The sequence below is a fragment of the Mauremys mutica genome, chromosome 5 (assembly GCF_020497125.1).
Source record: "Mauremys mutica isolate MM-2020 ecotype Southern chromosome 5, ASM2049712v1, whole genome shotgun sequence".
Taxonomy (NCBI): domain Eukaryota; kingdom Metazoa; phylum Chordata; order Testudines; family Geoemydidae; genus Mauremys; species Mauremys mutica.
In genome coordinates, this window is record NC_059076.1 from 29,720,891 (window position 1) to 29,741,024 (window position 20,134).

At 43.1% G+C, this 20,134-nt stretch overlaps 1 protein-coding gene and 1 long non-coding RNA gene across 7 annotated transcripts in view; one reads left to right on the top strand and one right to left on the bottom strand.

Moving 5' to 3' along the window:
- UNC5C (unc-5 netrin receptor C) overlaps positions 1–20,134 on the bottom strand; it is a 357,995-nt gene that overhangs the window by 76,493 nt on the left and 261,368 nt on the right. For all 6 annotated transcript variants that reach the window (XM_045017250.1, XM_045017252.1, XM_045017247.1 and 3 more), the window contains exon 4: positions 15,080–15,183. In XM_045017250.1, coding sequence (XP_044873185.1) covers positions 15,080–15,183 — 104 coding nt within the window. The remainder of the gene's footprint in view (positions 1–15,079; positions 15,184–20,134) is intronic.
- LOC123370618 overlaps positions 2,177–20,134 on the top strand; it is a 31,262-nt gene continuing 13,304 nt past the window's right edge. Inside the window, exons 1-2 of the long non-coding RNA XR_006579483.1 lie at positions 2,177–2,228; positions 2,436–2,587. This is a non-coding gene — a long non-coding RNA (uncharacterized LOC123370618). The remainder of the gene's footprint in view (positions 2,229–2,435; positions 2,588–20,134) is intronic.

Below are 20,134 nucleotides of genomic sequence, written 5' to 3' on the forward strand. Positions count from 1 at the left end.
TCGTCTGGGTTGAAAAAATTCTGTCTAAACCTTTTTTTCAACGAAAAAAGAAGAGTGTGTGGAACTTTTCCCTATTGGTTGTAATTTTTCATTTTCAGTGAAATTTATTGAATTTTTTTCAATGGGGGAATACAACACTATCACTCTTTAAATCCCCCATCCTTTTTTTCCATTCTTTCTAAGTGTCTGTGTAAAAAGTGAGAGTTATTTCGCCCCCACCAAACCTAAATCCAAATGCTGTATGTATAAATCAATCAAATCAATTGTCATGGAAAATTTCAAACAAAATGAAAAATTTTCATTGCTTTTAAACAATGTTATGAAATATACTTATTTTTTTCTGCCTGTTCCAGTCTGAATATTATATCATAAGCTGTTTGGGGTTGGGACCAAAATCACTGGATCCACTTATACAGTGCTCTATAATTAAATAATTGTAATTTCCCTATCAATAGGGAAGTTAAATTGACCACAAGTCTTCAAGATGAAAAATGTATTTAGCAATGGCCTTAGAAGTGTGTGTGTGTGTGTATATAGTCTATTTTGCTTCAAACTTTCCCTTAAGTTATTATAATTGTCCTAGTCCCATATATTACACAGTACAAGCAGGGGTATTGTAATGTCCTCGCAGTAAGTATGAAGAATCTTAGCTGCAATGGTGCACAGTAACAGACGTGGGGTACATTCTTTCAAGTCAAAAGCTGCATTAACTCCATAGAGACCCTTCTCAATCTATTGCAAGTCAATATTTTAGAAAAAAGCGCACTGTTTTGTTAGTAACAGTTTTATTAACAAGAGCTAGTGATTCCCAACCCAATTGCAAGGCTGTTAGTTTGAATGTGTTTGATTGCCTTCTGTTTATTTGTTTCCAAAGGAAGACCCAGGAATGAATACAAAGATCCTATCCTGCAGTGGGCTTGATTTAAAGTGCCAATCTTCCAGAGCATTTAAAAATTCTGGTGGTGCAAAAAGTGTGGGAGAAATGGAAAAGAGAGAGAGATACAGAGAGAGAGAGAGAGAGAGTAAAAAAGATAGAGAGAGGCGCAACGTTTTGGAAACCATTCCGTCAACAGCATTCACATTTTATTTTCCATGAAAGATCTAAGCTTTTCTCAATAATGTGCATTTCCTTGGCAAGAAGCCTAAAATTGTTCCCACCCCCCCCCATTTCTTCCTTGGTGTTCAGCCAAATTGAGTCCTAACAGGAATCAAGTATAATCAAGACGGACAGCTTCCCATTCAGTCAGTGGCAATGTTTGTTCCCTGCATCACCCACCGGTCAAAGCTGCATGCGTCTAGATTGAGAAACAAGCCCAAAGCTCACTTCTCTGCACTCTTCCTTTCAGACATCAGCTTAACCTCTGTATCTCACAGAGACAAGTGTAGTCTTTCTGCTTTTTTAATGTGTATTTCTGTGATACCAATACAGGATTGCAAAGCTGAGATTCTGCAAAACGCTACCTATGTTAAAGAAACGAATCATTTATTGCTCCTCTTTCTGTGGTCTGCATACTGAGGACCTGCTTCTGCTCTGACTGAAGTCAATGGCAAAATTCCCGTTGATTTCTGTGGGAACAGGACTGGGCCTGGATTCATTACAAAATAGTTTTGGTTTGCATGTGCAGATCAATATTCCTGGTTATGAAAGCATTCTTCCCCCAATACCAAAACAGTAATTAATTACATAAATAAACTTAGGGGAGTCTTACAGCTGCTCACAAAACTGTGCAAATCTTTATTCAGCCTGGACCTCTGATGAGACAATTCTGATCTGACTAAATCAGAGCAGATCACATGAGAATAGGACTGCCATACCAGAACAAACCAAAGGTGTCTCTGCCTAGAGCCTCTGGCTCTTCCCCAAATTCCTCAAAGGAAAAAACCCTCTTCACATAATGCGCCAGCAAAATTTACTCCATGTATAACATGTAAAGTGCAAAGCAGAAAGAATTTCTTAGTCTCTGTTACACTGAGTCAGTCTGAAAAATATAGTTTACCAAAAGCCTCAGCTGTCATGTCCCTGTTGCAGCATCACTGCTGATTAACATTAACTTGTGTGTGTCTAAACACAGTGTCTTTTCTAATTTTCCTGCCTTACTCATTACAAGATGCTACAATCCACTGTTTATGACATCATAATTACACCAATGGAAGTGAAGTATGTCACCAACACCAGATTATCATCATCACTGAGGGAAATGATCAGAGGATGGCTGGTTAGACAGGAGGTATAAGTTATATTTACACACACATTTTAGTAATCAACGAGTAATGTGAAAGCTAAAAAGCACGATTCCAATAATAATTAGCACATCTTGTGTTTTCTTGTTCAACACCATGTACAAATGTTAGCTAATTAAAAACTTATTATAACATTTAAATAAGGTTTTGGTTACCACACATTTTTACTTATTAATGGCCTAATTTTTCCATAGTTGCTGAGCAGCTGCCACTGACTTCTGTGTTCAGCACCTCTGAAAATCAGGCGTGCGTGTGTGTGTGTTATCATCAGAGGTAAACAGAATTTATGAGAACACAACTTATTTTCTCGTATAAGCAGTAATTGAGCAACTGCCAAATACACAAGGTAAGAGAATAGAGCAGAATTGAGACAGTATAATTTATAGGTGACAGCAATTATTCATACTGTTATTATACAGGTTTTATCAATTATTGGATTTGTAAATCATGTCATCCCATCCATCTTTCCTCAAGGAGTTAGGTTGTTAACCTAATACATGCAGAAAGTCATCCAATTTCTCTAATTTTATTCTGGTGAACCACATTTCTAAAGTGAGTATTTGTTTTGCAACTCTGCTGATGAAGTACCTTTACCGGTAGTAGTCACAGGGACTCTAAATAGGTTTCTGTCTCTTAAAAATTCAGTAAATTAGAGAATGTCTCTAGCACTATTAATAATAAACATTTGAGTATAAATAAAATTAGGCCACTAGTAAATAAATATGTTACTCATATTTAAACCTCTCATAAAAATAAGATATATAAACCTTTGTGTATATGTGGAAGTATCACTGAAATCAATCAATCCAATCAGTGAAATAACTTTAACTTCAATTTTCTGTCATCAAACCAGAAATCCTTCAATTTGGGATATAACCATTACAAACAGTAGAAGTTTTCCCATGTGGACCTAATATCAAAGGAAAATTTCAGTGATATATAACTCAATATTCTTCCACATTAGCCTTACAAAGGAAAGGAGACTGTGAAATCCACAACAATTCACTCTGAGTTTGTAAGCTCCTTGGGGCAAGTACTGTCATTTGCTATATGTTTGTACAGTGCGTAGCACAACAAGAACCTGGCCTGTTTGAGGCCTCTAAGTGCTAAAGTACGATAAAATGTTAGATAATAATAAGAAATGCTGAAAGAAGTGCTGTGGTACAAAGAACACATAAAGGTCTCCTGATTTTGACTATGACTTCTTATGTTCTTTGGATTTAATTTTCAGACCAGTGAGCACCATGACTGCCACCAACTCTATTTTATCTGTCTGCACTGTGTTGCTTCCAAACCTGTCATGACACCGCGCTGTCACAGTGACTGGCTGAGGAAACACACAATCTGAAGGTGGCAGTCGTTTAGAGCAATGCACCTTGCAGCTTATTCTTTCATTCTACTCCCTGGTGAGAGACAGATGCGTTGTCTCTAATTATTCACTGATTGGTATCGGGAGATACATTAACATAATTGGCACATTTGTTCTAATTAACAGAGGGAATCTGCCACATGCCACCCAACATGATATGTGAGACCATCAGCAAGAAAAACCCACAATAATCACAATGGCTATATCTCTGTGCTCTAATCAGGATGTTTTGAGCAGTGGACTAAAATAATGCAACACGCATGGAAATGAGAGCATACAAAGTAGTGCAAGATTTCAGTGCAGACTACAAGAGTAGAGAGTACATTAATCAAACAAGCGATTATATCAATGGGAAAAGCTATTACAGGAGCCAATTACTGATACAAACTCAGCCACGCCGAGCTACTAGCATTATCTAGAGGCTGAAACCCCTTGGCAAGCTTTTCTGACTGGTTTATAAACTGCCAAAGGTGGAAGCAATAAGGACAGAAGATCAGAGATGGAAAAGGCACGTGCGGTCATCTAGATCCTCTGCCCTTGCCAATGCAGGATTGTTCCTTACAATTCTTTCACTTGTAATTGTGGCAGATGAAACAGCATTTTATTGGATTTTTTAAGTCTGCACTGGGTCTGATCCTGTCAGGTGCTGAGCACACACAAAATGTCACTGAAGACATTACCCCAAATCTTGATGTCGTTAATTGAGTTCAGGCCTGCACAACATGCGGCCCGGGGGACTCACTGTGTGGCCCATGGCGGGTGAGGGAAGGGAGCTGAAGAGGCGGGCAGGCAGTGGCGGGGGATGAGGAGGCGAGCCGGGGGGGCAGTGGGGAGCTGAGAAGGCGAGCGGGCGGGCGGGCAGTGGCGGGGGCTGAGGAGGCGAGTCAGGGGGGTGGGGGGCTGAGGAGGCGAGTGGGCGGGGGGGGTGAGTAGGCGAGCCGGGGGGGATGGGGGGGCTGAGAAGGCGAGTGAGGAGTCAGTGGCTGACCTGTTCTACTGATCTGGTCTGGCTCCCAGCCCCTCTCCAAGGGTTGCAGCTGTCTGGAGGTGCTGCCTTCCACACCTTCCTCATTCACACCTCATTCATTCAACAGGGAAATTGATTACAAAGTGGGGGGAAGAGCTTGTTCTACTTCTAGCAAAAAGACATTTTTCTTTTACCTTAATTATACTACCTTAGGGGCCCGCTATAACATATTACCAAGGTTCAATACCGCTGTTTCGGTGGGGCAGCGCCGGGGAAGGAGGGTTTGTTTCCGAGGGGTGGGTGGTGCTGGGAGGGGGGAGTATTTCAGGGTGGCTGGGTGGCGCCGGGGGGGGTGTTGTGTTTTGGGGGGGCTTGGCGGCGCTGGGGGGGGTGGGGTTCGGCCCTCAGCTGTTTTCTTTGGAGTAATATGGCCCTCGCCGCTTTACGAGTTGTGCAGGCCTGATTTAGTTCTTACTTAAGCAAAACTCATTGATTTCCAGGAACAAAATTCAAGGACTGCAAGATTTGGCCTCCTGACTTCAACGAGAGATTTGCTTGACTAAAAACAGAGTCAGAACCAGAGGATTTGGTACTACTGGAGTGCTGGCTGCTCAGCACCTAACAGGAACTACTGAACATTTTCCAATCTACTGCCTTAACCGTGTCAAGTATCAGGGGGTAGCCGTGTTAGTCTGAGGTTTTTTAGCCACAAAAGCTTATGCCGAAATAAATCTGTTAGTCTTTAAGGTGCCACCGGACTTCTTGTTGTTTTTGCCTTAACCGTGCAATTTCTTGCTAGTATTTGGGCTCCCTTATTATGCAGTCATATAGACAGGATAGAATTATATTGCTATCCTGAACAGTATCTCTACTGAACTTGTATTTCTTTCAACACTCATATTTTAATCACAGCTCTCCGCATTCTTACCAGAACCTTTGTTCTGGGAAAGTAGGGTATGCATGACTTACTACAACAGTCAGACCATAGAGAGACTTAGCTTGTACCATAAAGCCATTAATCACAAGTGTGTGTCTGCTGATTAAAACAAAAAATATATATTCGCTGGTGAAATAAACTACCAGTTTGTACAGAGCATAAGACATCCAAGTGAGAAACTCAGACTCAGAGATATTTCTGAGGGGTCACTGAGCTAACAAATATACTAGTTATCTTGAGAGTTGAATGCCTCTTTGAAGACTACTGTTATTTGATGTTTGGATTTGGTTTCAAATGCACGCTTTCATCCTACCAACTGCCCACTAAATAGGATGCTGTGTTCTTTGCATGCTAGTGACAGGAAATGGATTTCTACATTTTTTTTTAAAGGTGGTCTCCAAAGAGGCTGAAATTACAACTATGAGTGACTGCAAAACACATACCGGGAATAAGACAGCGAGCGCAAACCACAGTGGCATTTTATTCAGTTGTCGTTATTTCTGCTTCTATTGCCAATAAGGGGGATTTGTTTTCCTGCTGTGGAAACACTTCCTTAATTGCACATATGTCCAGCTCACTGCTTGAGTACTAAGATCTATACAGAGTGTGCTGTAGAAGCGATATAAATTCTAGCTGTTTTTGAGAATGTTACAACTTTGCTTTAAGTACTAGATGGAGGTGAACTTTTATTTAAAAGATGGACTAAGGGCTCAGGTGAAGATGGACTAGAGGGCTCAGGTAATGGGATATGGAAAACTTTCACTGTTAGGTTTATGGATTCAGTAGAACCTCAGAGGTATGAACACTTTGGGAATGGCATTCGTTACTCTGAAATGAACAAAGTATTACAATTGTTCTTTCAAAAGTTTACAACTGAACATTGACTTAATGCAGCGCTGAAACTTTACTAAGCAGAAGAAAATTGCTGCTTTCCTTTTTAAAATTTTTTTATGTAGTTTCCATCTAACACAGTACTGTACTATATTTGCGCTTTTTTGGGGGGGGGGTCTCTACTGCTGCCTGATTGCGTACTTCCGTTTCCAAATGAGGTGTGTGGTTGACTGGTCAGTTCGTAACGCTGCTGTTCGTAACTCTGAGTTTATTCAGTTCATGACCATGTGGTTGCTGCTGGAGGCCCTGTGTTAAACTAATTGGCTGGTTCATTCCAGTTCCCAGTGGAGAAGGGTGTCCACAACTGATATTAGACACTGGGCTGCCACTTTTAGGATTAAAAAAGTCAGTCATCACACAGGCATAAAGACGGAACTATCCTCTGGCCATAGAAGGGGTCTCTCTGGAACTGGCTTGTGGCAGACTGTCAAGACAGTGTGGAGAAAGTTTGCTCTGCTCTAGTCCATGCTGTAGCTCGATGGCAAAATGACCAGAACCCCTGATCCCTGCCAGATATAGTTCTCTTAGTCTCTGAAGTATATGAGCTGATTACCATTAATGTAGCTTGCACAACTGGAACTTTCAGTAGCATTCACAAAGTTATCTACCCACAGTATTTTACATGATTCCTTCTTGGGGCAGTACGTTCTCCAGATTTCATGCTCAAACTGGGTGATGTGATTGGTAGTACTTCATGTTCTAACATCAAAGTTCCCAAGCTGTGGCCCATGGATCCCTTGCTGGCAGGACTTCATTCTCCAGAGCTTGGAGATGTCTTTCACCATCACTAAATTTAATGAGAAAGAAGAATCCTAGTGGTGGTTCTGATTTCTGAGGATGGCACTTGTTCCCTCGCCTCCCATTGTATTACAAACACCCCGCCCCTCCCCTCCCCCCAGTGACTGCAGTTATATGGGCTCCCTTTCCTTGTTTCGTCTTATTTTTAAAGGCATCCACATTTTTCTTTTAAGATTAAAAAAGGGCTGGACTAGGGTTGCCAGGCATCCGGTTTTTGACCGGAATGCCCAGTTCAAAACAGATCCTGGCAGCTCCGGTCAGTTGTGCTGACTGAGCTGCTAAAATTCCAATTGGCCACAGCGGGGCTAAGGCAGGCTCCCTGCTTGGCTCCATGTGGCTCCCGGAAGCGGCGGCATGTCTCTCCAGCTCCTAGGCAGAAGGGTGGCCAGGGGACTCTGTGCACTGCCCCCGCTCATAGGCGCCACCCTGAGCGCAGGCTCGGCAGCTCCCACTGGCCTGGAATCATGGCCAATAGGAGCTGCCGGGCCACCGCCTGTGGGTGGGGACAGCGCGCAGAGCCCCCGGCCGCCCCTCCGCCTAGGAGCTGGAGGGATATGCTGCCACTTCCTGAGAGCTGTGTGGACTTCCTCTGTCCCCATGAAATGCTGGGGCTGCCTGAGGTCAGCACCGCCTGGAGCCCACACTTCCTCCTGCATCTCAACCCCCGCTCCAGCCCTGAGCCCCCTCCCGCACTCTGAACCCCTCGGCCCCAGTGTGGAGCCCTCTCCCACACTCCAAATCCCTCATCCCTGACCCCATCCCAGAGCCCGCACCCCAGCCAGAGCCCTCAACCCCTCCCACACCCCAACCCCCTACTGCTGCCTGGAGCCCCCTTCCACACTCCAACCCCCATCCCCAGCTAAAATGAGCAAGTGAGCAAGGGTGGGGGAGAACAAGTGATGGAGAGAGGGGGGATGGAGTGAGCAGGGGTGGGGCCTTGGAGAAGGGGAGGGGCATGGGTGTGGCCTCAGGGCATGGGTGGGGCAAGGGTGTTTGGGTTTCTGCAATTAGAAAGTTGGCAACCCTAGGCTGGACAGTTCTAACAGCTGGCAAGAAAGGAGGAGGAGCCATTTTACCACAGATTGCCAGCAAGGGATCCATGGGCCACAGCTTGGGAACTTTGATGTTAGAACATGAAGTACTACCAATCACATCACCCAGTTTGAGCATGAAATCTGGAGAACGTACTGCCCCAAGAAGGAATCATGTAAAATACTGTGGGTAGATAACTTTGTGAATGCTACTGAAAGTTCCAGTTGTGCAAGCTACATTAATGGTAATCAGCTCATATACTTCAGAGACTAAGAGAACTATATCTGGCAGGGATCAGGGGTTCTGGTCATTTTGCCAAAAGCAGAAACTGATGGACTAATCTTCTGGGGGAGCAGGGTAATCTGTCTCTAGGGTCAGGGCCGGTGCAACCATTTAGGTGACCTAGGTGGTCGCCTAGGGCGCTAGGATTTGGGAGGGCGCCATTTTCTTCGGCAGTGACCGCGGCAGCCGGATCAATCACTGCCGGCATTTAGGTGGAGGGAGCTGGGGCAGGGGAGCACGGGGAGGGCCACCTTCAGCAAGTAAGGGAAGGGACGGCATGCAGGGGAACTCCCTGCCCCAACTCATCCCTGCCCCGCCTCCTCCCTGAGCACACGGTGGCTGCTTCACTTCTCCTGCCTCCCAGGCTTGCGGCACCAATCAGCTTAGGCGCCGCAAGCCTGGGAGGCGGGAGAAGTGAAGCAGCCATGGCGTGCTCGGGGTGGAGGCGGAGCAGGGGTGAGCTGGGGCTGGGGGGGGTGCCTCAGGGCGGAGGGTGGGGAGCTGCTGCAAGGGGGGGCACCTCAGGGCAGAGGGGGGGAGCTGCCGTGGGAGGGGGAACACCTCAGGGCGGAGGGGTGGGGGGCTGCCGTGGGGGGGGGGAACACCTCAGGGCGGAGGGGTGGGGGGAGGGCGCAAGGTGGAAGTTTTGCCTAGGGCGTGAAACATCCTTGCACCGGCCCTATCTAGGGTATGGAACCAGTCCCTGCAATGAAGAGCAATTTGAGGCAAGTCTACCTCATCAGTACATTTGGAAATATTTCTAATAGCTGTTGTGTTTACATTCTCCTGTGTTATAAATCTTCTAAATACATATATCAAATTCTGCTGTTATTAACTGGAGGCAATGAAAGAAAGTGGTGTCAGGCAGCTGTACTTTGAGTCCCAGAGCTATCCTGGGCTGCACAGGGCAGGGTAATGAGAGAGGAATGCATGGTGACATGCACCTCACTGCTTCTTTTATTCACAGGGGGTACGTCTATATTGCACTTGTGAGCCTTCCAGCCGGGGCAGACGGATTCGTGCTGGAGGGACTTGGGCTAGCACACTAAAAATAGGGAGGTTGACATTCCAGCTTTGGCTCACAATTCTAGAGCACACTAGCTCATTCCCCGCTAGTATGAACCTATCTCCTTACGTTGGGAGGCTTGCTCCCAGCTGCATGTAGACACACCTGGAGAGGCGAGAGGCCTGGCGGTTTCTCCAGACCAGCAGACCATGCCCTATTGTGGCTGTGGAGCATTCACTGGATTATAAAACTTTTTAAAGCTAGGGACAAATTCTTCCCACACTTACACCAATGCATCCCCACTGGCTGCCATTAGATTTGCACTGGTGTAAACGAGGGAGGACTTTAGCCTCAGGAGTGAATTCTTGCCCTGCTACTGCACTGCGGGCAAGAAAAGAGGCTGTCTGGGCCCTTATCGCCTATTAGTACAATTGAAAGTAGGAGCTAGGGAATTTGCAAATAGCCTGTGTTAGCATTTGGTAAGTAAAGGAAGATGGAGAGATGTGCCTCCTTACATGTCACAAATCAACTTCGCCCCTTCCAGCCTCTTTCCTATTGATACCTGACCCACAGGTAATTCCATCATGTATCACAAGGGGCCACAAATGACAATGCCATTTCCCAGCTGATCTGCATTCGTGGCCATCAACCCCTCTGCTCGCCTCTCTACAAGCTCACTTTCCGGCAGGGAATATAAAACACTGCTTGGAAGACAGTGAACTTACATGAAATGCATACACATGAAGTTCCAATTAAGGAATAACTGCAGCAAAACATAAGCCCTCTCATGAAACAAAGCAAACAGCAGTCATATTAATAATCAATTAGATGGAGCAGCCACCTGATGCTGCCTATTTGGAGAAGTCCCTAGTTGCCACTAGCTTTTTGTTCAGGCAAAACCAGCCGAATAAAGTCTACGCCACACTCATTTTGACTCGGCAAAACAACTCCTCCATTTTCCACTTGACTCCTTGATGTTTTTTTTTTCTTCTTCCCCTTCCTAATTAAACATGCAAAGATAGATAAATATAGTGCCAGTTTTTAAGCTCTGCTGGGTCACCAAGTTTGTACGCTATGCCCAATTATAATTAGAAAAGCAATTATCTCCTTGTTGAAGGTGCAGCAAATCACATTTCAATGCAAAACTTCATTTAGCTGCTTATGGCATATTAACTAATCTTACATCTCATTGATGTTTTGATCTATAACCTATTGCAAGGAGCTAATTTGATGGGGCTGCATGTCTCTGAGTACATTTCTCACTCACAATATGATACTGGCATCTTTCAAAGAACAAATTAAATGAGCAAAGGGATTAATTGCTAATAATTCTGTTGCATTACCTTGGGAGAATCCCAGTATGTGCCCCTATCAAGAATGTGCTCCTTTCTTGGCTTTTCAGAGATGCCTGAAAGAATCCACATGCCAAGAGGAGGCGGAATTAATGCTGAGGCTTCAGATGTAATCCAGAGGACTGGAACTGCCTGATCTTCAGAAGTGCTACATGCCAGCGGATCTCATTGACTTGACTGGAGTTCAGGGTTCTCAGCATCTCTGAAAATCAGGCCCCTAATGCCTAGTGATGGTCAAATGCAAATCTCAAAAAGCCTTATTTGTTTAAATAAGTATCCAACAGTTCAGATGCTCTTTATCTGATCATCTTTTATCTCGGTATAACCCAGTGTCTCAGTTGAGGAAAGGCATGATATCATGTGGCACAAATACAGAGCAATGGATTTTGCAGCTTCTTTTCTCATTCCTCTCCCAGATGATTTCAATGGAGTTACAGCAGGAATGAGTTTGCCCGCTTTAGTTATGTGCAGAAATCTCATAAGAATCTCGCTTATGGTATTTTAGCATTTCCACTACTTGTCTGGGGCACAGTCAGGAAATAACCAACTCTTACCCAGACGTTGCAGAACGCTTGAAAGGTTTGGTGTGAGTTTGATTCTAAAATTTAACGTTCCCCATGTGGACTGGTTTCCCATCCTTATCGAAGCTCTAAGGCACACAATTAAGCATTGCTTTGGAGGCACTGCAATGCTTTGGAAACCTAGAAAGAGCCAGAGCTGTTGTTTGTTTGTGTTATTTTTGCCATGTCACTGCTCATTTTTCCTACTGCGTCAGTTCTTCTTCTGCAACCTGCCAGAGTGCAGCTGGCACTACTGCTGTTCTTAGTCGGTGGTCAGGGTATACAGCCACAGAGAAGTTGATTTGATTTCCATAGTGACTGAACAAATCATCAGTTGCCTTTCCTGGTCCCCAGTGAGCAAGCAGGATGAATTTTGGTTTGACCTCAGACCTTCAGAGCATTGTGTTGTAACACACACCCTTGTATTTGGATCTTGGGCTTTTTAAGTGTCTGTAGTTTCAATCTACTCTAATGCGCATGATGCCTTAGTGGAGCTGAAGCACTGGTAAGTGCTGCTTTAAAAGCTTTGCTCCCTCATCTCTATCTTAGTCTTTCTTCCTCCCTGGGGGAGGAGGCAAGGGGCTGGGATAAAAACTGTGACATGGCTCAACCTACTAAAAACAAAAGGATCTGTCCTGATCCATAGGGGCTTGATGTGGTTACCACTGCCATTTACCATGCTAGGAATTACATGTCTAAATCTGCTTTGCATTGACAGGGATATATTCGCTACCCTCCTAACAGTGGGTTATTTCCAGCACTTCATAATACAAATTAAAACAAAGAGGAAAAAAACAAAAGCAAAGATTTCAATGACAGGGTTATATAGTAATATCAGTGTGAATTATGTTACCTGCAACATAGGATTTTTTTAAACTATTCACCATTTCGAGAGCTGGAAAAATGCAAGAAAATGTGGGTCACCGATTGGTCTGGATTGGATAGCACGGTAATCTGTCTCTAGGGCACAGAAGCAGTCCCTGTAATGAGGAATAATCTGAGGTACTCTTGTCTGCCTCATCGAATCTGGAAACATTGCTAATAGCTGTTGTGTTTACATTACCCAGACAGACTTGGGATGTCAGGAATCAAAACATTCTTTCTATAATGTGAGAGAGCCTAACAGCTGATTGCTGCCTTCCTGGAGTCCCTTCTTTCTCGGTTAACTATATCATCATATCAGAAAGTTCTCTGAACAAATAAATGAAGTCTTAAACAAAGAACACATTCATCTGTAAATTAAAATAATCATGTAATCCTTCAACCCACCAAGTTACCTTTCATCTTTCCATTTTTTTAATTTATCATACCAGCTTCAGCAAGTGCCAGTAATAAAGTGTCACATTAAGGTATTCCTATTCATTAGTGTTCAGGTCTTTGTTCTTTTAATAGCATTGGAAAGAGTCTACAAAGAAGCTGCATTAGGCTGCTCTCCAATCTGGGTGTTTGATCTCCCTCCTGACTTCAAAAGTGAGAAGGGGGGGAGGGGAGAGAAACATTAAGAATAGTTCTTTTGAATGTCAGACAGGGTATGGCTCCTGAGCCTGCCAAATGTTAATTGGTGTCTGCCCCGACCATGGTGCAAATAAGATTCACAGCCAATTAGCTTGCAGCCCTGAATCTTTACTACTTAACAAAGTGAACTGTCTGTTAGAGAGTATGAAAAAGAGCAATTATTATATGGTCAGCTCACAGAGAATCTTTTCAGAGATCAGTTTCTTGGGATATGCTGCACTATGAAGTGTACACAGGAACCAGGGCGTATTAGCCTTTAAAGCAGTTCAGTGGAAGGAGGATACATTTAATCCGATTTAAGAAAAAAACAATTAAAAAGGCTAATGCTTCTTCCATAATGTTTGTGACACAGACGAGCGCCCCCTTTCTACTCATCAGGCTAACTCATGCAGTTTGTCTCTCCTCCACGTAATCAGGCTTGCTGGGTTTTTTGACAGAAGAGATGAACTAGCTGTTAAGTCGCTGAGAGGTGCAGAGCCGTGTGTAACACTGCACACATTCTAACTGCCACTCATGAGCAAGCTCAGCTCCCAGCGAAGGTAATGAAGTCCCCCACTATCCGAGAGCATCTGCGATATGACATGCCCTGTTATAAATACACTTGTCAAGACACAACAGTAGGTTGGCAGGATGCTAAGAAGCAACAAAAGTTGATAAGTTCTTGAGGAAAGTCAACTGATTAATATCGTGGCTGTCAGAGAGTTGGCTCGTCAGACTCAATCACTTCTTTGAGTTTTTTGGGATCTTAAAGGGGAAAGAAAAAAAGCTTACTGAAAAGTGTGTGTGTGTGTGTGTGTGTGTGTGTGTGTGTGTGTGTATGTGTGTGTAATCTATTATGTTAATTATTCCTTCTGTTGTTTATGGACATTTTTTTGCAATTCTGATTAGATCCAAGATCTAGTTTGATAGGGATGTAACATGTTAAGCATGATCTCCTGAGAAATCAGTCATCAGCAGTGAATGACAACCACTTTGCTACTTAACCATGACAGGCTAACTTATCCTAATGCAAATTGGCATCAGTTTCTTCTGAGCATGGTAGAGAAAGAATGAGGAGAATTCTGATTAGGGAATTACCGTCATTAACAATAATTTTTTCTACTAATCAGCAGAGTTGAATTTAGAATTTCAGCAGTTCCCTTGTGATTCTGAAACCCCCTCCTGTGAGGAATGAGTTCAAAGCCCTGTTCCACTAGCACCACCACCATGCCGAGGTGAGCTCCTTTTCACGGAGGAGTCCATCACCGCCTGTGTGCACAGTTTTTGCTAAATAGTGCAGGGTTACTCCTGCCAGTAAGAAAACAGAGTATCAGAGGGGTAGCCATGTTAGTCTGGTTCTGTAGAAGCAGCAAAGAATCCTGTGGCACCTTATAGACTAACAGACGTTTTGCAGCATGAGCTTTCGTGGGTGAATACCCACTTCTTCGGATGCAAGTATTCACCCACGAAAGCTCATGCTGCAAAACGTCTGTTAGTCTATAAGGTGCCACAGGATTCTTTGCTGCTTCTAAGAAAACAGAGTACCCTCGCCTGTGTTTTTAATTGCTGTTAGATGGAAAGATAAGCCACATTAGAAGACGGATTATTTTCCTTTACACCACCTTGTTTCAGCTTTGAGAGGTCCCTCATCAGATCTTGGTAGGGGCCCGTGTACTGTGCTATGCAGTCTGTGTGAGAGTGTATGTGCACCAATGTGTGAGGAAAATGAAATACTGCAAATTAAAAATAAATGTTTTAGTAAGACATGAAAGCCAGTTGCCTCAAGGACAGCAATTACTTTCACTTTAAAAAAAGACAAGGAAAAAAAACAACAGGGTTGCATTCATAAATCCCACCAGGAATTTGCCCTACTGATGCCAGATATAATACTGCTGTGTTCTGATTTCATGAAAGAGAACAAAAAATAAAACTGAACTGCCTGTAGCTCTGCCCAGTGGGGCATTTTAATTGACTCCAAAGTCATTAATCAGTTCCCAATCAATCTATTCTACCAGCAGCAGGCAGTTAGGTCTCCATTACCATCCATTCATCATGCCATACCCTAATTCACTGCACCATTAGCCACATATTAGGCCTCAGTTAGGACAACTAAGTGGCAATTGCTAGCGCAGGAAGCTATTGTCACTCACCTCAGCTACTGGGATGCCTTCAGGTGGACGGCACTGGAGCAGGACTTCCTGTTCCAAAGACACTTCTTTTCCCAGGGGCTCCTGTTCAAAAGTCTTCCGGAGATCTAGTAAAAACCAAAAGCAGGTTGTGAGGTCATTAATTCTTCTTGCAATGATATACAGATGATTGTAGTAGTGCAGAATGCGTGTTAGGGTATTTCCAAGCAGACAGGAGACACAATCTCTGTCTTGGAGAGACCCTAGTCTAAAAAGACTGAAAAATATTTTCACTTTATTTTATCATGTTGGAGAACTTATGTGGGAAAAGATTTCTTAGCAATTTTATTATGTATTATTTGTATTGCTGTATGCCTAGGAGCCCCACTCACAGACCATGACCCTATTGTGCTAGGCGCTGTACAAACAGAACAAAAAGTTGGTCCCTGCCTCAAGGAGTTTACAATCTAAGTAGATTATAACCATCATCATTTGGAGCTGGATTGCTTTTGGCTCCTGTGCAACTTCATATAAGAGAGAGAGAGAGAAAACACACGGGGCCTCTTCCCCATTCTCCCCACCTACCCACCCAATCAATCACAATGAGAGTCCCTGCACTCAGGGAGCATCAGAACTCTGCAGGACTAAGGCCAGGGTTCTCAAACTGGGGGTTGGGACTCCTCAGGGGGTCGTGAGGGTCTTACATGGGGGATCAACAAGCTGCCAGCCTCCACCCCAAACCCCACTTCGCCTCCAGCATTTATAATGATGTTAAATATATTAAAAAGTGTTCTTAATTTATAAGGGGTGGGGGTCGCACTCAGAGGCTTGCTATGTGAAAGGGGTCACCAGTACAAAAGTTTGAGAATCACTGGACTAAGGCCTTATCGATACTAAGGTCTGGTATACACTAAAAATTTATGGTGCTCAGGGGTGTGGAAAATCCACACTCCGTAGTGCTGTAACTATACGACCTAAGCCCCAGCATTGACACAGCGAGGTCAGTGGAAGAACGCTTCCATTGAACTAGCTACCACCACTCAGGGAGGTGCCATTCCTACAGCCATGGAAAAACCCTTTCCCTCATAGGCTGCGTCCACACTATAGAGTTATGCTGGAATTGCTATAGTGACATAACTATGCTGCTGTAGTCCCTGTAGTGTAAAGGGGGCCTTGGAAAGTGTGCTTGTTTAACTAGCTGGATTTAAAAATCAGTCTAGTTAAACCAGTACAAAGCTGTAATGTTGATGTACTTAAACCAGTTTAGCCCTTGGTTATATTGATTTAGCTTAAGTTGGTAATTTATTTGGTAACATTTTAAACAAACTCATTTAGTTAAACTGATACATTTTCCTAGAATAGGCAAGGCCTAACATCGCTGTCCTGCACAGGGAGCTGAGAGGAAAGAAAACTGGGCTATGGTTCTGCTCCCTCTCTATCCCGTGCAGAGAGGGGAATGGACAACGAACCCCTTTGACAGGTGGGGCAGTAAGCACCAGAAAACATTGTGCTCTCAGAGGCACAATATGCTCAGAGCTTCCTGTGGCATATTCTTGCCAGAGCTGCTGCTGACTTGGTGTGCATCCATGCCACACCCAGTGCAGGGCTGTGGCTACAAGCCATAGTTTTGGAGAATTAGAAAAGACATTGTGCAGCACTACTATAAGTGTGTTGTTTTTAGGGTTCTCAATAAAATCTTGCTTTCCAGGGGTCTTAAAACTATAGCAGAAAAATGTACCCTGAGCTAGAAGTTGGTGCGGTCTAGTGGTTGGTGCAAGAAGGCTGGTAGTAAGGACTTGCTAATTTTATTTCTGGCTGTGCTGAGGACTAGCTACATGACCTTGGGAATGTTGACTAATCTCTCTGTTTGCTTCACTTCCTTAGGCCAGGTCTATACTACAGAACTTCTCCCATTGCAATAGTTACCACCTCGTGGAAAGGTGGATTAACTAGGCTGACGGGAGATGCTCTCCCATCAGCATAGGAGCCGCTGTAGCACTGCAAGTGAAGACAAGCTCTTAGTTTGCTCAGCATAAAAAAGGATATAACACCAACTACCTCACAGGGGTGTTTGTGAGGTTTAATCCATTCATGTTGGTAAAGAATGTTGAGTCCTTCAGAGTAACGGTACTTCAGAAGTGCAATGCATTCTCAGTTTTTCTTTTAGATTTTAAACAAGCAAAAATTAATAACTGTATTTAGTTGAGTAAAATACAAAAATAGAGTTTAATGTTTAATGCATCTACAAAGACACTCCCAAAGGAGATGCATTGCCTCCATCCAGCAAATGTATTTAATATATTTTATTCAATATCTTCATAAATGATTTGGATAATGACATAGAGAGCACACTTATAAAGTTTGCTGATGATCCCGATCTTGGAGGGATTGCAAATGCTTTGGTGGACAGGATTAGAATTCAAATTGATCTTGATAAACTGGATAAATAGTCTGAAATAGATTGGATGAAATTCAGTGAGGACACATGCAGAGTACTGTACTTAGGAAGGAATAATTAATTGTACAAATACAAAACAGGAAATGATGCCTCGGAAGGAGTACTGCAGAAAAGGATCTGGGGGCTATCGTGGATCACAGACTAAATATGAGTCAACAATGTAATACCGTTGCAAAAGAAGCAACCAAGACATGCGAAGTAATTCTTCCACTCTGCTCAGCACCAATAAAGCCACAGCTGGAGTACTGTGTCCGGTACCGAGCACCACATCTCAGGAAAGATGTGGACAAATTGGAGAAAGCCCAAAGGAGAGCAACAAAAATAATTAAATGTCCAGAAAACATGACCCACCAGGAAAGACTGAAAAAACTGGGTTTGTTTAGTCTGGAGATTAGAAGACAGAGAGGGGACATGATAACTGTCTTCCAGTATGTAAAAGGTTGTTATAAAGAGGAGGGTGATAAATTGTTCTCCTTATCCACTGAGGACAGGAGAAGAAGTAATGGGTTTAAATTGCAGGTAGGGAGATTTAGGTTACACATTAGGAAAAACTTCCTAACTGTAAGGATAGTTAAGCACTTGAACAAATTACATAGGGAGTTTATGGAATCTCCATTATTAAACATTTTTAGCAACAGGTTAGACTAACACCTGTCAAGGATAGTCTAGATAATACTTAGTCCAGCCTCAGTGCAGGGGACCGGACTAGATAACCTATCAAGGTCACTTCCAGTCTTACATTTCCATGAAACTATGATTCTACCTCCGACGTGTATATAAATACATTTTAGGAACTATTACAACAGGTTTTATTATGCCCTCATATTAAAACTAGGAGATAAAAGGAGAATATAGTGTTAATAATAGTAGTATACTGTCATAAATATCAAATAATAAATCTCAGGTTGTCAGATACCACAATGAGTGCAGTGTAACTTGATTAGATAGATAGATAATCCTAAATCTTCCCCGTCATATTGTTTTATGTCTTCCCATTTCCCTTCCAAAGCATTAAATGTAGATCTGAAGCTCACTCAATAATCTTTTATACACACACACAAAATATATAGAGGGAGAGAGAGAGATTATATATATTAGATACATCTACACACACACAAACACTATATATATAAAGCATTTTATGAGATGAGGAATATTGTGTGTGTGTGTGTATGTATGTATACACGCACATACACATGCACAATATTCCTCATCTCATAAAATGCTTTGTTTTTAAAACAAAGCTTTAATACTTACAAATTAAAATACATTACCCATAACGTGCAATAATTACATTTAGTACACAAACAAGCTTTCTTCTGATTATTATAAACAGGTGGCACAGATGAGTGTGAGCAGTACGTGTTCAAAATTTCAGTAGAGTTTTTACCGGGCAGGATTAATGCACATGAAGCTCCACATCACTCAGTGACCTAATATGCGGTAATATTTTGAAAACGCCACTGCATTACAGTGGGTCAATGATCTGCAAACTAAAAAATACTCTAAGTACAGGTCTGACATAATAGAGGGGAATGTTCTCAAAGGAGCTATTAGAGACTATCAAGTAAATAATACTCATTTGAAAAAAGTACATAATTGTGTATTTACAAGATATGGAGCTCTTCTACTCCATTCTGTCAACTTAATCCTGTGTGCTTAGAGCTTTATCCATCCAGAACTATATATGTCCTCCCAATCCATAGAGTCACCAGATAGTTGCAGACAGATACTGGTTGTGCAGTATGTTTAACTATCCAAGCATAAAGCTGGCTTACTGTGAAAAGCAAACAAACAAAAGTTCTAATTTAGGCTTTTTACAAACATTGAGGAGATGGAGAGCTCATGTAAGTGACTCTAGCACCTATTGCGTCCAGCTAGATACATCCCACTGGTATAAGACTGGGGCTGTTTCTGAGCAAATCAGTTTTTTGATGAAAAATGGCCTTTAAAAAAAAAACCCTCGTGAAAATATTTTGATTTTCTTACAATTCTCCATTTGCTGTTTTCTGATTCCAATCTTCATTTTCTTGCTGTTTGTGGTTTTAGAGGGCTCGCAGTGCTGTTTCATTGCTGTGTAGACGTCTGGGCTTGGGTTGGAGCCCGAGCTCCAGGACCCTTAACATTTCTTCCAAGGCAGATTAGATCAGACAAGGAAGAATCCACTTCTTATGCTAGGATGCTAGGGGATTAGCATACCTTTTTGGTGTCATTCTCATGAAGCCTGATTCTTGCATTAGCAGCCATATCAGGCTTGAGAGAATCAAAAAGGCGATGGCTCATACAGCTGCACAATGTAAGCACTACATAAATAATTGCTTCCAAAGGTGCAACCTTCATGGCTGCAGGTGGGGCGTCACCTTGGAGCTTCTGTGGAAGTGGTTTTGGCTTGGCTAGAACTCTTAGCCTGTACAACAGATATTTTTATTCTTCCCCCTCCTGTCCACGGTGTGATGTCATGGAAAGAAATTCAGGTTTAAGGATTAAAATTCTGGGATGCGAGACTGCGCCAAACCCGACTTTCCTTACTAATGTGCAGTCCCAGTGAAGTCAATGACTGTTCTTGTGCCACGTATTACAGGCATAGTACAAAACACACACATAGCGCACTGGGGCGAGAC